Genomic DNA, 17,694 nt, shown 5'->3' on the forward strand with positions numbered 1-17,694 from the left:
CTGCCTGTAAAGCCAACACACGTGGTTGGAGCTTAAGGAAGCCAGAGCCAAGCCTTGACTCGGCTCAAGAGGGAACACGTGGCTGGATTTAAGCTTTAGCCAGCTATGCTTTCTTGCTTTCTCTCTCTCTCTCTCTCTCTCTCTCTCTCTCTCTCTCTCTCTCTGGATTTACACCTTGGACACTAGGTGGCTGTTTTGAAATTTCCTTGGATTTCTACTGTTTTATGCAGATTTGGTAAATCATAACACATCAGATATTTTAAAGGAAACTATTTAAAAGAGAAATTTTTTCCACATCAAAAAAATGGGCTTTATGTGTACATTGGAAGAAAATTGGGTTTTGTTTGAAATTTTAGGCAGTCTGACAATGGAACAACTATATGAGAAGATTAGTATTGTTGGAATTATGCAGTTTATCACTATGCTAATCCTCATTTTAATATTTAAAAAGATAGTCAATTTATGTGCCAGGATAATAGCTTTAGAAAAACTTGTTAAACCTGTAAAAAATCAAACAGAAGAAATTAACAGTGAAGTTGTTTCAAGTTTGGATCATAAGGTTACAGAAAGAAAGCCTGTTTTCACACAGTCACCCTTAATTTATCCTGTAACCATACAACAGATGCCTGATCAAGTAGCTACACAAAATAATTGGGCTCCAGTTGAAATGTTGGATTTAAAAAGGTTTAAGATGGCAATAGTATCTTATGGCATATATTCCCCATATGTAAAACAAATGTTAAACTCTTAGTCAACATATAATAGGATTGTACCACAGGACTGGCGGGACCTTGCACAAGGTGTTCTGGAACCCAGCCAGAGACTTCAATTTCTTACCTGGTTTAAGGATGAGGCTAAAAACATAGAAAAACAATGGAGGGATAAAGGAATACAAGTTTGCCAGGATCAGCTTATTGGAGAAGGCCAATATGCTTCAGTACAAACACAATGTTTATATGATGTCCAAACCCTAATTTTATGTTGAATGGCAGCCTTGAATGCATGGGACAGAGTTGAGGAACCAGGAAAAAATCTGAGTCATTTACAAAGGTTGTGCAAGGCCCAAAAGAATCTTTTACAGATTTTTTACAAAGACTGGCTTTAGCAGTAAAGAGAATGGTCTTGGATTCAGAAGCTAGTAAGGCAATAATTGAATATTTGGTCTTTGAGAATGCAAATGCAGCATGCAAAAGAATAATCAGGCTGTTAAAGGCAAGATCTGCATCTTTGGAAGATTGGATTATAGACACAGTTAATGTTGAGGCTGATGAGCATGATGATATGTGGGTAGGAGAAGCAATTTCAAAAGGTTTGAGGAATGTTAGATGTTTTGGATGTGGAAAGCAAGGACATTTGAAAAGGGACTGTAAACAGGTCATTCCTAGAAACAATGTTTCTTCAAGGAACAATGGCAACAGAAATCCCCTTCATTCTGGAGTATGCAGAAGGTGTGGTAAGGGAAAACACTGGACCAACGAATGTAGACCAACAAAGGACAGACAGGGTAATCCTTTGCCTCAGTCTTCGGGAAAACTTCCAGAGGGGCCTCATGCAGGCCCCTATAGCAAATCCAGTTCAAACCTTTCCTGCAGCCATAGAGGAAATCCCTGCTCTGAGTGAATAACCAAATATCTGAGTTAAATAACCAAATGCCTATTGGAATAAATCATGCTGGTCAGGATGATGAAACAGATAGAATAGAAAATTCAGGAGAAAACATAAAGAAAATTTTTTGGCAAACTTCTATTAATGAACAAAGACCAAAATTAACGATAAAAATAAATGGTGTTTTGTTGTCTGGTCTGGTAGACATGGGTGTGGACATTACCATAATTGCACCAGAATTTTGGCATCCAACTTGGCCTCTTCAGGAGGTAAATGTTCAACTGTTAGGAATTGGGACATTATCTCAGGTGAAACAGAGTGCAAGATGGCTTGAATGTATAGGTCCAGAAGGACAGAGAGGAAAATTAAAACCATATGTGGCTAACATAACTATGAACCTGTGGGGTCGAGACTTGTTGCAACAATGGAATACTCAGATTAACATTGCTCCAATCTCAGAAACAAATCATAAACTAGCACATGTTACTGAGAAAAATATTAGAAGATATTGTTCTAATGAGTGGTCACCAGCCATCCATATTATACAAGAACAGGGCACAACAACTGATGATCTTCCAAAGACACCAACAGCTCTACCTTTAAAATGGTTAACAGACAAGCCTGTATGGGTTCAGCAATGGCTCTTAACAACAGAGAAATTCCAGGCTTTAGAAGAACTGGTAGAAGAACAGTTAAATGCTCAGCATATTGAAGAATCAACCAGCCCTTGGAATTCTCCTGTATTTGTTATTAAAAAGAAATCTGGTAAATGGAGAATGGTAGCAGACCTTAGAGCAATTAACAAAGTAATTCAGCCAATGGGCTCTCTACAATCTGGGATGCCTTTGCCTACTCTGTTACCAAAAGGATGGCCTCTCATAGTTATTGATTTAAAAGACTGTTTCTTTTCAATACCCTTACAAGAAAAAGACAGAGAAAAATTTGCTTTCACAGTGCCTACTTATAATAATTCTCAACCAGTTAAAAGATTTCAATGGAGGGTCCTCCCACAGGGAATGTTGAATAGCCCAACTCTGTGCCAATATTTTGTACAACAGCCATTGGAAGTGATACATAAAAAAATTTCCTAAATCTATAGTTTATTATTATATGGATGATATTTTACTAGCTCACTCAAATGCAGATACTTTAGAAAGAATGTTTGAAGAAGTAAAGAAAATTTTGCCTTGCTGGGGATTACAAATTGCTCCTGAAAAGATACAAAGAGGAGATTCTATTAATTATTTAGGATATAAAATAGATCTACAAAAATTAGACCCCAGAAGGTGCAAATTAGGAGAGACTACAGACTCTTAATGACTTTCAAAGATTATTTGGAGATATTTCTCATCTACGAACTATTGTTGGGGTAAAAAACGATGAACTGACCAATTTGTTCAAAACCTTAGATGGTTACAAGGACTTAAATAGTCCAAGTGAATTATCACCTGAAGCTGAGAAGGAATTGGCCTTGGTAGAAAAGAAAGTACATGAAGGGCACTTGGATCATATTGATCCAAAGCTGGATTGCATTTTGGTTATTTTACCTTCTAGGCATTCTCCTACTGGAATATTAATGCAGAGGGAAGATATTATATTGGAATGGATATTTTTACCAAATAAACCAAATAAAAAATTAAAAACTTATGGGGAAAAAATCTCTGACTTGATTTGGAAAGGAAAATTGAGACTTCGTCAATTAGCATGAATAGACCCAGCAGAAATTGTCGTACCATTAACTAAAGAGGACATTGAAAAATTATGGACAGAAAGTGAACCTTGGCAAAGAGCTTGCAGTAATTTTTTTGGAGAAATTAACAGCAAATATCCCAAAAGCGATAGAATTGATCTTATAAAGAGAGCTGATAGGATCTTGTCTCGAATTGTACGGCAAAAACCCATATCTAGAGTTCGTACATTTTATACAGATGCCAACAAAGAAGGAAAGGCAGGTTACAAATCAGAAAATTTAGGTAAAGTGGTTCAAAGTCTGTATAATTCAGTTCAAAAATCAGAATTGTATGCTATTGTGTTGGTAGTGGATTTTTCAGAACCTCTCAACATAGTAACTGACTCTCAGTATGCTGAAAGAGTGGTATTACATATTGAGACTGCAGAATTTATCCCTGATGCTTCAGATTTAACTTCACTATTTATTCAATTACAAGATACAATCAGGAAAAGGAGTCATCCTTTATCTATAACTCACATTCGATCCCATACTGGTCTGCCAGGCCCTCTAGCACAAGGCAATGATGAGATTGATAAATTATTGATAGGAAATGTGCTGGAGGCCTCAGAATTTTATAAAAAACATCATGTAAATAGTAAAGGTATTAAAAAAAGGATTTTTCCATAACCTGGCAACAAGCCAAAGAAATAGTAATGTCCTACTTGTTCCTTCTACAATCAAATGCCATTACCAGCAGGATGTAACCCAAAGGGTACTCAGAGAAATGAAATCTGGCAGATGGACGTGTTTCACTTTGCAGAATTTGGAAAACTGAAATATGTACACCACACCATTGATACTTATTCAGGATTTCAATGGGCAACTGCTTTGAGTTCTAAAAAAGCTAATTCTGTAATCACTCATTTGCTAGAAGTTATGGCCATCATGGGTATACCTGCACAAATCAAAACTGATAATGCTCCATCATATGTCTCTGTTAAAATGAAACAGTTTTTTGCTTATTACAATATAAAGCATATTACAGGCATACCACATAATCCTACAGGTCAAGCAGTTATAGAAAGATCAAACAGAACTCTAAAGGATATGCTAAATAAACAGAAAGGGGTAACATAAACCCCCAGAAATAGACTGCATAATGCTCTTCTAACTTTGAATTTTCTCAATGTCAATGAGAAAGGAACAACAGCTGCAGAGAGACATTGGATAATAGAAAAAAACTACATAATTAAATCAGCCTATATACTTTAAGGATGTGCTGAACTCAGAAGGGAAACCAGGGTATGTATTACACTGGAGACGAGGTTTTGCTTTTGTTTCTACAGGAGAAGATAAGCTGTGGGTACCATCAAAATTGATAAAGGTTCGATTTGAACAAGAGAAACCTCTCATTTAGAGGAGGTGATAGTTCATCAACCAGCATGAGCATCCAATTTAAACTTACTTGTATCAATAACACATGCTTTTTCATTTAATCAGATAATAACTTGCCAAAAAGGAACATCCCCAAAATTAGTCTTGGGGAAAGGTTTTTGTTTTTGTCTTTTAGGAGAATGAAGGTTAAGGAATCTGAAGAACACTGGACAAATGAGACAACTGAAGAAAAGGGACAAATCATCCATCCCAAGAAACAGAGTGAAACGGAGTATGGGTATATATTATCTAAAAAATTTTATGTCTTCCTAAATGTTTGTTTCTGTTTTTCTCTAAAGATTTAACACTATTGGTCTTCTAATAGTCCCAGTTCAATTAAAATTTAAAGCTGACTTTGGAGTTGGAGAATGGCTCTCTCCTTCTTTAAACACAACCATGTTGTTAAAAGGAAAATGCAAACTCCCTGTATCATGCCAGAATAAAAGAGCCATCTTCTGCTATGGGACAGGACAAAAACCAAATTAATTAAGGGACTATTCTATTACTAATCTCAACTCTTTGATTCTATTCTGATTCTTTAAACTTTTCTTAAACTATAAATTTTATATCAAAATTTACAAGATTAACATATATAGATATATACATTTTAAACTTTGTTAAGATATGAATGGTCATATAGAGTACTAACTAATTCTAGAAAAAAAGGCTTCAATTAGCTGCATATATATGTCTTTGTGTTTGAGTCTCTTATCAGTTTTCTGCAGGAAATCACGGCCAGTCCTAACATCAACTGAAGTCTCCAGAAAGAAGATGGGGCCCCACAACAACAACAATTCCACGTGGATAATAATAATATCATTAAGCTGACAAACATCATCCACAAATCAGCTTTAAACTACAAGGTGCTCAGAGCAATTTTGAGATGACTAGCTGAGATGATCCAGTCTCAAAGACTACTTGAATAAGGACTTGAGATAAACCCTGAACTTTGGCATTATACACAGACTGGATAATGAAGGATATAGTTACCTTTCCTAGAATTTGACAATTAACCTAAAGTTTTTCTTTCAGGATAAAGAAAACTTTGCCCATACCCAGCAGCAAGCAATTTTAAGAATACGATGCCCACATTCCCAAAGAGGTGGTGTGGGGCGGGTGGTTTTTTGGTGTTTTTAGTGGGTTTTGGGTCTGGGATAATTTTCATTGTTTAGGGGGTTTGGTTACAAGTTGTTGTCAAGGGTTAGGAAAAAGGCTAAGCAAAGGAGATTAGATTTAAGGTTCTTGTTAAAAAAAGAAAGAAAGAAAGAGAGAGAGAGAGAGAGAGAGAGAGAGAGAGAGAGAGAGAGAGAGAGAGAGAAAGAAAGAAAGAAAGAAAGAAAGAAAGAAAGAAAGAAAGAAAGAAAGAAAGAAAGAAAGAGACAATTACTAGTTTTAAATACTTTACATTGGATTGGATTGTTTTATATTGTATACAAATTTGAAACTGATATTTTTAGAAAATGCTATATGTATATTTCTAATCGTATTCATACCATTCATTTAACAATGTAATGCAATTTTCTGAGCCTTGAATGTTATTATTACCAACTATTAGGATATAAAGAAATGAAAGTTAGTAGTTAGACATTACAATAGAACTTGTAGTCATATTAGATATGTTTTAAAAATTGAGCAGAGATGTTTTAGACAGGTCATCTTCAAACCCTTCAGAGATCTACAGAATATGGCATTTAAAATGTTTTAATAACTTAGAAAATTTTTCTTTTTTGAGACATGTTGGCTCCTGGCAGTACCAATCTACTTCAGAGAAAATATGGGCATTGAAGAAACTGCATACAGAGTCAACTTTCATTGTGGCAAAAGTTAGCCACTGGACAACAAAGTATCCTCGAATCAACAGGACAAAATGAACAGACAGAACACAAAACAAAGGACTACTGATTCTTGCCAAAACAAGTGTGGTTATGGCTTTATCAAAAGTCATCTTCTGAGGCCAGGACAATATGGCCCCATCCCTGAAGTGGCCTTCACAATCTGGAAAAGGTACAGTGTCCTTTTCTTCGAAGGCAGGTTAACAGGCAGAGGGCCGATGGCTTCTGTTGTGCAATGGAACAGCAGCTCACAATAGTAGACTGGCATTTAATAAAGGGATGTGGAGAAGAAGGGGATGCTGAGATGAAGCCATATATACACAGCCAAGGAGAATGGACAGCTGAATTCAAAAATTGTCAACAATTTCCCGAATTTAAAATCCTGAATCATGACAGGACACTAGTGGAATTCAGGTGTTTCTGGTACATGGACTGCTCTCACCTAATGTGAGGTTGAACTGTTGACCTTGTGTACATCCTACTTCACAAATGAGTCTGTCAGATACTCTAAGCCTATGGGCTTAAGATGATGCTCCAACACTGTGGAAACCTCAGGTGACTGTCCAGGTAGCTGGCTGTTTCTGTCAACTCACAAATTTTTTGGAAGTTGCTTGCATGCACTTCCTGTTTTTATTTTTGTTATCTAATATTATTTCCTTCTTGGGTCTCTGAGGGAGTTGAAGATTAGTTAGTTATGGTTGAAGATTTGTTAGCTATAGTTGAAAATTAATTAGGATAGAAAGTGCATTAGATACATTTTGGACTTACCAAAATAGGATAGATAAGGGAATTATTTTCTCTGATTTGTCAAATACAAATGGACTAGACATCGTTTAGGTATTTGTTACTTGTATATATTGTATATAGTTATTGTACTTTTGTATATAGTTTTTCTTATGTTAGTTATAACCTTTTGCTTTTTTTTCTTTTTATTAAAATAGAAAAGGGGAAATGTGGTGGTATTCTAATTGTACTGAAATGTGATTTTAATTGTATGTTAATAAATAAAGTTGCCCGGGGGTCAGAGCTATTAGAGCCATAGACAGAGCATGGTGGTGGTGGTGCATGCCTTTAAACCCATAGATCTTTGGGTGTTCAGGGATACAGCCAGCATTGGAGACATACACCTTTAAGACCTAGAGGGCTGTACATACAGACAGTGATGAGGCAGTCACATGTTTGGGTTTACAACCAATGAGAAGGCAGAACAAAATACTATGAAAAGATAGACACACAGCAAATAGCTCTCTTTCGGGAAGCTAAGACCACCGCAGGAGGAAGGGTGAGATTTTAGCTCTGAGCTCTGACCTCTCGGTTTTCTCTTTTACATTGGTTCTGTGTTTCTTATTTAATAAGACGGTTGGTTACATCAACACTGCAGCCTTGGAGGGAGGAGCTGGGTGCCAGCTGCTGCCAAGTTGACAAAGTTAGCCGGTCTAGTCATCAATGCCATCAGAGATCTGAGAAGGATAAATTATAACTGAAAGTATAATCCAAATGGCCTTTATATCAGTTAAAATGGCAGAGACTTGCCCATTACCTAGATGGTCACCCCACCTCATTCCTGTGGTGTTGATGACTTTCTTGGGGGCAGAGGTCCCAGCACAGCCTCAGTGTTCAGCCACCAGGTCCAGAAGACCTGAGAGGCTTTCCTGTGTAGAAGGAAGTTGGGCAACTGACTTTACTTTGTCTAGGCATAGTGGGACAATCAACTCTACAGTGTCCTGCTTGTCTACAGTTTGGGCAAGGTCCTGGTGGCAGGTGAGGCATTTGGGGGCAGTTTTGCCCAATGGTTAGTGTTACCACACCCCAGGTAGAGTCAATATGTCTCAACATCTCCTTTGGAGACCTTGGGGTCACCACTAAGAACTGGTGTCTTGGTCTGTCTGTCATAGTAACCTTTCTTCATTAAGCATTTTAAATAGTATATTCAGCAGTTCTCTGACAAGTTTGAGGACCATTATCTATTAAGTATATCTGAGCTAAACAAACTTCACTTGTTTTCAGTTACTTGCTTTAGGCTTAACCGTGAAAGCATATACAGGAGGCTAAAGAAAAACTTGTACCTGAAAATAAATTACACTTGTACTTAGCATAATTATAAGCATTGTTCTGAGCACATTAAAGAATTTGATCATTTGTAAGATGACTGAACATTAATTGCATAATTGTCCTCAGTAGTTTATAAGAAGCTAGCAGCTTTAATAAGATTAGGATTTTACAGTTTTATCCCTGTAAGTTTTAACCTTAAATATTGTAATTTTCAAATTGAAGCTCTCAGTATCAAAATAAAATTTTAGATCATAAGCGTAGCCCATAGAGAGACTGGAAATTTTATAAAACCATAAATATAGTCCATAAAGAGATTATAAATTTTATTTATTTTTATTTTTACAGTATGCCATTACAGAATATTATAATTTCTTATATTACTCAGATTATCCGGATAGTTAAAGCTTGACCAAGTCAGCAAAGACAAACAGGCTAGATGTATGTCTTTAAATCAGTGATTGTGAATCAGAGTACACTTCAGGAATTTACAAACCTTATTCATCAAATATGTTTTAGTTATTAAACACGCATTATGTTTTATTTAAAAATTTCAGAACAAAAATCATCATCTAAAAGTCTATCTTAATTCACAATGTCATGAGGACCTGTGATTGTCTCCTAGAAGATAAACAGATGTGATTTCAAGTTACATATAAGCACACACCACCAAATTAAGATTACCCGTGCACAGATTTTTAGTTATTAACCTATTCATTACAAGTTTCAAGCTAACGTTTTTGAATTTTATAGTTTCCCCTGCCACCACACCCCCAATGGTCTTAGAGACCCCAAGAGAAGGTTTACATTTTAGAAAGAGTTTTGAACATCTATGATCTTGACTGGGGGAACAATTTTTATGAACAAGAACCAAGAAAGGTGGGGAGAAGTCCTTTTTAAAAAAAAAAAAACCCATCCAAGGAAGGTCTGAGGAATCTGGATGCAGACATCCACGGCTGGGCCCCTGGTGGAGCACTGGGAGTCTAATTAGTGAGAAAGAAGAGGGTTTATATGAGTGAGAATTGTTGAAGCCAGGGTTGGATAAAGCACAGGGACAAATAACCAAATGAATGGAAGCACAGGATCTATGAACCAAAGGCTGAGGGGCCCCCAACTGGATCAGGCCCCCTGAACGGGTGAGACAGTCATTTGGCTTGATCTGTTTGGGAGGCAGCTGTGTGTTGGTGCCGGGTCCTGGGCTTGCTGCATGAGTTGGCTGTTTGAATTCTGGACCTATGCAGGGACACTTGGCTTGGTCTGGGAGGGGGGGACTGGTCCTGGCTGGACTGAGTCTACCAGGTCGATCCCGGTCCTCGGGGAGACCTTGATCTGGAGGAGGTGGGAATGGGGGGTGGGGTGGGGCGAGGGGGAGGGGGGGCGAGAGTGGGAGAACAGGGGATTCTGTGGCTATTATGTTGAACTAAATGATGTTGTAAAATAAATTTACTTAAAAAAATGAAATAACACGAGACATTACAGTGACAAATTAATTTTCCTTTGTTATAAGATATTTGTTCCTAAGGGTGTTAGACAATGTCTGGAGTTCTTACCCAGCATATAAAACAGCATTTCCATTGTTACTAGGTGGAACCCATCTTTATTCTTGTTTTTATCCTGTAAACCCAGTTTCTCCAGAAAACCTTTAGACTTCAAGCAATTAGGGCCTAATTGCATACAACCAGGTAAAAGGAGTCTCTGGATTCTTCGGTGAAGGTCAGTTAACCTTGCTTATTTCCTTCTTTTGAAGAACATTAACTTTTAACAAGTCCAGCTCTGATTATTTCAAGCAAGCATATCTAGAGTTATTATTGAGAGATTTTAGACAAAAGATTTTGCTTTATAACCAGTTTGTGTGTGTGTCTGCAGATGGAGGCAGACAATGTGAAAAGCTTGAAAAGTATTCCTTATCTTATAAAGTCATTAAGTTGTAGAATAATGTAAGTATCTGTAACCTAGAGGACATAAAACAGAAAATGATAATAAAACAAACAAACAAAAAACAGACATCCACAGGAACTCAGAAAATGTTGGCATTAGGTTGTTTTTGTTTTCTTTACTGATTTTTGTTTTACAGGGTTTTAGCCATATCCAATTAGTTTACAATCTTAAGGTATATAAAGTTTATATTTAGATTTTTAAAAAAGTGCATAGTGTCCTCTTTGGAGCTGTTTTATTTTCTCTCTTTGTCCTAGAGTCAGATGGCCTTCTGACCCAGAACAGAAAATTTGGAGGAAATTTTTAAACAATCATGCTTGGGTCGGAAGAGGGAGGCCACATCCCAACTCCAGAGTCAGCTTTTTTAATCAAGTAGAACACCATAAAACAATATTTCGATATTAATCATACCCAAAAGACCCCTAAGCCCTGCAAAACCAAATCCAAGTTATCAGAGCGAGAGACAGAGCAAGCAGAGTACAAAGAAGGCTTAGAGATAAGAAGTTCTGGGTGTAGGCCAGCTGCAGCAGCACAGAGAACCGCCTGCGGTGGAACGAGGGGGGTTGCGGGGAGGGGGCTTAGGGTGCCCACCAGGGATGCCACATCACCCCAACCCAGCGGTGAGGGAGTGGCCGCAGTCAGAGCTCCATGATCAGAGACAGGAGGCAGCTGGCAGACAGGACAACCTAGAAAAAGACATCCTTCAGAAGCAGAGTGAAGGAAAAGGTTCTCAAACAGAAGGGCGTAGAGAAGTACTTGATGGACCAATGGTTCTTAAACAGCAGGTTCCTGCAAGCCAATGAGAGGGACAGAGAGAAAACAGGCTTCAGTGCGGAGCTGGAGCTAGCATAGAGGCAGCCAGGAACACGGAAATCCTGAAAATGTTGCATGTAGCTTAGGGGAAGTTTGGCTGTGCTCAGTTCGATTCCCATCTCTGCAACAAAGCTTAAAAAACACAAATCCAACAGACAACAGAGAACAACAGAAAAATACAGCGCATGATCAGAAAAATACAGAAAATAAACCAGACAAACTCAGACATATGGGGGCCACACCAAAACCAGGACAGTAGAGGATCCCCTCTTTTCTCAATAAACTCTTTCTTTGAAGACATTGCTAACTATCTTGCATTTTTGTCCCTCACTGTCTGGATAGACGTATCTTAACGGGCAAGTAACACACACAGGGGAAAAGACAGAATGGGATCCCTCATAGTAAAAGTCTTTCTGAGCCATTTGAGTGAAAAGAGGGTGGGAGTGCCATTCCAAAAAAGCAGCCTGCTTAAGTCGCGTTACTGAATGACCTTTCCACTAGAGGGCGACATTGCCTGACTTTTGAGCTTGGCTTTTTCTCATCACTAAGAATCTTGTGAAGTTGTGTTTTTCAGAATCTACATTTCGAATGTTTTCTTTTCCTGCAGTAACTTTCTATTCATTGACCCCTATTTTTCTTCTTGACTTTTCCTACTTTCCAGTGCAGTGTTTGGACTTGACCCCAAAAGTCTCATCTCTCCAGAGAGAGACTCTGGTTCACTGGCCCTCATATCTATTGCTGATGATCCAGGAAAAGATCCTCTTTAATGCATTTTAGTAAGTGTCAGAGAATAGTTTTTTTGACAAAAATAAAAGCTTTTAAAAAGATCTCAACACTCAAAAAAGAACCCCTGGGTTACAGCCTGAAAGAGGTCAAGAGAATTGTGTATCATAAAATGGAAGTATTAATAAAAAGATAGAATACAAACTATAAAATTGAATGAAATGAAATTTGGGAACTAAGAATTTGAACATTTGAAATTTAAACTATCCTAGAGGATTCTAATATCAAAATGGAGCTGCCAAAATGTGAAGAAAAAATTCAAATGGTATTATCAGGTTGAGTTTTGTAAACCACTCCTGCTCCTTGAAATTGGGCCTCTCGTCACAGACTCAATGTCTGATATCACCAAATTTAAAGTTTTACAAAACTATTGTTTTAAATATAGGCCAAACAAGCTTGATTTTTGGCCTTGTAGAGCCTATCTGCTATGATAGTATGTAAAATGGCATCCCATTTACTAGCCATCCGCAGACAGATGGACAGACAAGATACAGACACCACACACACACACACACACACACACACACACACACACACACACACCAGATGCAGAGTTTCTTTGCTTCATAGTTTCTTGGTCCCAAGAATACTCAGTTGGCTGCTTACAAACACCCCCCCACCCCAGAAGCTCCCTCTTCAATTCTCCTCCAGGTGGTGGTCCATGCCACTGCTCCTGGGAGGCAACATTCTGGGAGCAACTTTCACTCACAGGCACCCGCAGGCAGATGTTGAAATGCCACTTATGTGAGAAGTTCTTCCCTGTGGCAACGGTATCTTCCTTGATGAGCTTCCAAAACCCTTCAGCTAACATTTCAGCCTTAGCAGGCGTGAGGGCAATACAGGGGAGAAGATCCACTATGTTGATCATTTATGTGAAACGAGTCTTCAGCGATTCCACTACAGCAGTCGGGCATCGTTGCACACATGCCTGGGTACATATCCCTGTGGGATGGGATGTGAGCTAAGAAAGGAGCATGGTAATGACTGTGTAATTCCCCATGATGGACAATCTCTGACACCAGGATCCAGTAGACACCAGGATCTAGCACTTCCCTCCTGGGGACCAATCAGAATGGAGGTTGTGACAGGTAGTTAACCACAGATGTTTCTTATTGTTTGGGCCAGGATTGCACTTAAATCAAATACAGATTAGCAATAAAATTCATGTTGCTGAAAGCAGATTAAATTATTAAAATGCTACAATCTGATGATGTTTAAAAGTAATTGAGAAACATTTCAATTTAAACAGGCAACAAGGAAGAAAGATTTACGCAGGTCTCAAGCGAACTCATAAATATTAGAGATCTTTATTTGCAAGTGCTGCTACCTGCAGTAACAGCTCACCAGCAGTCATCAGAGACACCCAGCACAGATTAACCTGTGTTGGATGCAGGGAGAAGAACAAGGAAATAAAATTAAGGTAGTAAGATGTCTTTTTGGCACTGGCACTTAATTGACTCTGTGACATTAAGCTTCACCAGGGCACTAGGAAGTCATGGACTTCTCTGCAAAACGAAAGCACTGAGAAGAATCACCTATGAGATTTCTTCTCATACTGATAGTGAATAATTTCAGTGTCTGCAGACAGCATGCCCCTCCCCAGTTCCTAAAATCCTATAAACTATTTTGCTTATATAATCAATTTCTGAAAAACCATATTCATTCCAGTAAAAGAAAAGCACTTCCAAATCAACTTACAAAATATTTATGTCAGTATCATATAAAGGTTCATCATAGATGTAGTTAACTTCCAGTGTTACAGTTATAAATTCATGCCAACCTATAACATCTCAAATGCACACACGTATACTGTGAAGACATAGCTTAGACATGTGTGCATATTTGCGTATGGTTGCATGCACTTGTGTGTGTGTGTGTGTGTGTGTGTGTGTGTGTGTGTGTGTGTGTGTGCATGCACTGGCCACATCCATTTGACAGATACATGATAATGCAGCCACTTCCATAATTAAGATACACAGTAGTTCTGTCACCTCTAAGGGTTCTCTAAGCCCCTTGGGACCATGTCAGCCACTCTTCACCCTGGGCAGGAGGAAGACTTGGGGCTCAGAAAAGCTGGAGAGTAAGTGCTATTGCATCACAGGAGAATGGAAGCCGCAGTGTTGAGTGGGAACTTAAAGGAGCACATGCAGTAAGATGGGAAAATGCAGGTGAAACAGTCCCAGCAAGAAAAGAACTGGAAAAAGCCATCAGAGACTGAATGAGTGGGGAAAGGGAAGAAAAGCACCAGAAGAGAAGTCCTCAAAGGCACGTTGAAAGAATGGGAAAGTCCGAGGCTGAACCACATTGTAAGACTTCATAGAAAAAGCCAAGAAGATGTATGCAGGTCCTAGACTGCCAGAGACGATGGAAACCTTTGCGAAGAGAATGATGGCTTCTTCATAGAGATAAATTCTATTGTTACAATGAAGGTAGACTTTTCTACAGGCTGCAAGAGAAGACAGTTTGCAAACAGTGGTGATGGGAAAGTGCGTGTTACGTTCCTGACCATTTGACATTGAAAGAAAGAAAAGAGAGGGAGAAATTAGATGGGATAAATGCACTTATAGACACTCAGTTTCAGCTGAAACAGAATTTCCTTTGATAAAGGCAGAGACTACATGGTCCTTTCTGGTATAGTTTTAAGAAGGAATGTAATACCAAGACAAGCACTAACACCAGGCTAATTCATGAAAACATGCATCGCTTATTTTAAGATTTGCTTATTTATTGGTATGTATCTGTACATTGTGTGCTGTTGTGAGATGTTGTGTGCCATGTACACACGTGTGCCTAAGAAAGCCTGAAGAAGTAATCGGATCCCTTGAAACTGAAGTACCAGGCCATTGTGAGCTGCCCAGTGTGGGTGCTGGAACTGAAACTGAGTCCTCTGCAGCAACACTGAGCATGCTCAGGTGCTGAGTCATCTCTCCATCTCCAGCTCTTATTCTAAAACATCAAAAAAATGCTGTATGGTTTTAGAAAATAGTTTTATTTGGTTCTCTTTTATTTTTATCTTTGCAGGAAGCAAGCTGAATGGGGGCAGGCTAGAGAGTCCTGCAGCCTGAGCTGAGGAAGCATCTCTACTTTCAGGAGGAGAGCTCCATGCTAAAGGTGGTCTGTGAAATACACTGGCCTTCCAGTTGTGTCAAATTAGGGCATAGGGCAAACCAGAGCATGCCGTTTTTCTGTGGGAGATGGCACACAGGCTCGCAAGTGGCGTTTGGGGAAGTGTCGGCCTGCTTTCTTTTTCAGCAGATTGCGTTTACCTCTCCTTTCACTCAGCTGACCACTTTTTCTCCTAAGAAATGTCCCACCTTTATGAATGGCCTTCAATGTTCCATCCTCACCCAGAACACTCTTTAAGGGGCATGCTAAGGACATGAGACACAAAAGCCAGAAGTCTATATTATGAATGTAGTAAGTCAGAAACTGAATGTGGGCTCATCTGTAACTAGGCACTGAGTTCACCACTTCTGAGGACTGGGCTGTCTGCCTGGGCTGTGATGTAAGTTCTCTGTAAGTGGCTAGTGTGAGCCATATTCACTCTATAGCCAACTATATATTCACTCTATAGAATTTTGATATGAGCTCCATTCCATATGGAACTCCATGTCCTAGGACATACAGTGAATGGAAGGCAGCCTAAGCAATTTCTCGACACACTTGGCTGGGCTACTGCTGAAGCCATCGGTGTCTAGCAGGTAGTCCATTTGCTGCAAGGGTCAAGTTCCTTCTAATTACAGGTATCAGAGACTGTGGAAGAAGACCAGTTGTCAAAGATCTGCTAAAAGTGAGGGAGAGAACTAGAAAAGTCAGCTGGTCTTCCATCTTATCTGCTTTTATGTGTTTTCTTACTTTTATCAGCCAGTGAAACAGTGCACAGACTCTTTGCCAGAAAGAGAGTGTGCAGGGTTTATGGGACACAGTGTCTGAAACTGGGGAGGAGGCCAATGAGAGAAAGTCCAGAGGGCTTTGTTCAGAGACTCTGCCTCGTAGGTGGTGCTGAGAATTCAGTGTTTCTTTCCTTTTCTGCAGCACAGTGGTGTTAAGTCAGCCCAGCAGCTCCCCATCTTTTCTTTGAAGGTAAGGCAGTCAAGTCAGTTTCACACAGGCCACCCAGTTTTGTGCAGAGGGACCTTCTGTAAAATGCAAATTCGACCCTGGCTAGGGGAAGAGAGCTGCTGTTAGTTATCTACTAATCTTTTACTAGGCCAAAAAGTAAATCCTGAATTACTAAATCTGAGGGGGTGTAGAGCTCAAACTCCTGGTAAATCACATGTGATGCCCTTAGTAATCATTTGGAAAGACACGGGTCATTCCTCTGTTCAAATCAGCTAGCTTATACAGAAAGAGAATGTTTCTTCCTAGGAAGGTGGCAATCCACTTTCTAACTCCAATAAACAAACCTTTCTGACAAAGATGCTTTTTATTTGTGTTTCTAACAGTGTCTGATGTAGATCAAAACTTAAAAAGCAGTAGAATTTAGTTTAAAATTTAAACCGTACAAAATATTGTAGGCAGATCAACCATAAACTGTGCCTATTATTATATGATCTTAAAGTTTCAGATATAAAGTTAACCAACAATGCTCTCATTATTGCCACTTGCAGAAAAGTAAACACAGAGTTCAAACAGTTTGTGAGGGTCAGAATTAAGATTCAGCCTCAGCTATGTGGGTCTCATGTGTGCTGCCTTCTACTGATCATTGCACTCACTTCCACCTCATTGCCTTGGCGATGGTGGTCACAGTTTTCACACACACACACACACACACACACACACACACACACACACACACACTGCTTACTGGAATTCCAATATGAATAGGCTGAGTTCTGGAGCAGGTGAGCTATTAAGCTTCTAAGTCTGTGTGTGTGTGTGTGTGTGTGTGTGTGTGTGTGTGTGTGTGTGTGTGTGTGCGTGTTGATGATCTAAGACAGTGTAATTGTATTCTTTTGTTTCTCTGCTCAGTGTCTGGTTGAGCCCGAGACTGTTAGAGATCACAGAGATGAATGGTGAGGTTTCCCTGAAGTTAGTTTGCTTTTCTAAAGACAGATCCCAGTTAAATTGCCAACACTACCTCTCCAGGGATTTTTCTCTTACCTGGGTAAAGTTCAACAAGAAGAATGGGCCCAGCAACAAACAATTAAGAAAAAGACCCATTTTACTGCTCAGAAACAGCCTTAAGAGAACTATTTTCCATGCCCCATTAAGTAACATGTGGGCCAGCGGATCAGGTTTTTGTCTAAGTCTTTATTAGGGGCAAAGCAGAGAAAGAAACCTGCCTTGTTGCCTGGAACATTCTATTCCCTTTCTACTTAGGCTTCTCCCAAATTCTTTCATGTTCCATCTCAAGTGTCCACATTTCAACAAAATCTACAACCATTTACTTTTTTCCTCCTGTCTTAAAGTTTTATGTATAATGTACTCTTTTATAATTTTTATACACTGATTGTTGATTAATTGATTGATAGCTGGTATAGTGGCTTTTAAAATGTGATGTCTAGAATAAATTAGATATCCAGATAGATATTAAACTTCATAGAAGAAACCGGCTCAAATTTGATTGCT

General features: G+C 38.9%; 1 protein-coding gene across 1 annotated transcript; it reads right to left on the reverse strand.

Annotated features, from left to right (window-relative positions):
• Positions 1 to 16,133: 16,133 nt before the first annotated feature.
• LOC114701877 (beta-defensin 13-like) lies at positions 16,134 to 17,269 on the reverse strand (the record flags this gene model as incomplete). Its single annotated transcript, XM_028882069.1, is given in 3 exon segments — positions 16,134 to 16,217; positions 16,220 to 16,287; positions 17,227 to 17,269. Coding segments are annotated over 3 exon segments (195 nt in total), but the record flags the coding sequence as incomplete, so codon positions are not given.
• Between the last annotated feature and the right edge of the window lie 425 nt (positions 17,270 to 17,694).

The sequence above is a fragment of the Peromyscus leucopus genome, unplaced genomic scaffold (genome assembly GCF_004664715.2).
Source record: "Peromyscus leucopus breed LL Stock unplaced genomic scaffold, UCI_PerLeu_2.1 scaffold_542, whole genome shotgun sequence".
In the NCBI taxonomy this organism is placed as follows: domain Eukaryota; kingdom Metazoa; phylum Chordata; class Mammalia; order Rodentia; family Cricetidae; genus Peromyscus; species Peromyscus leucopus.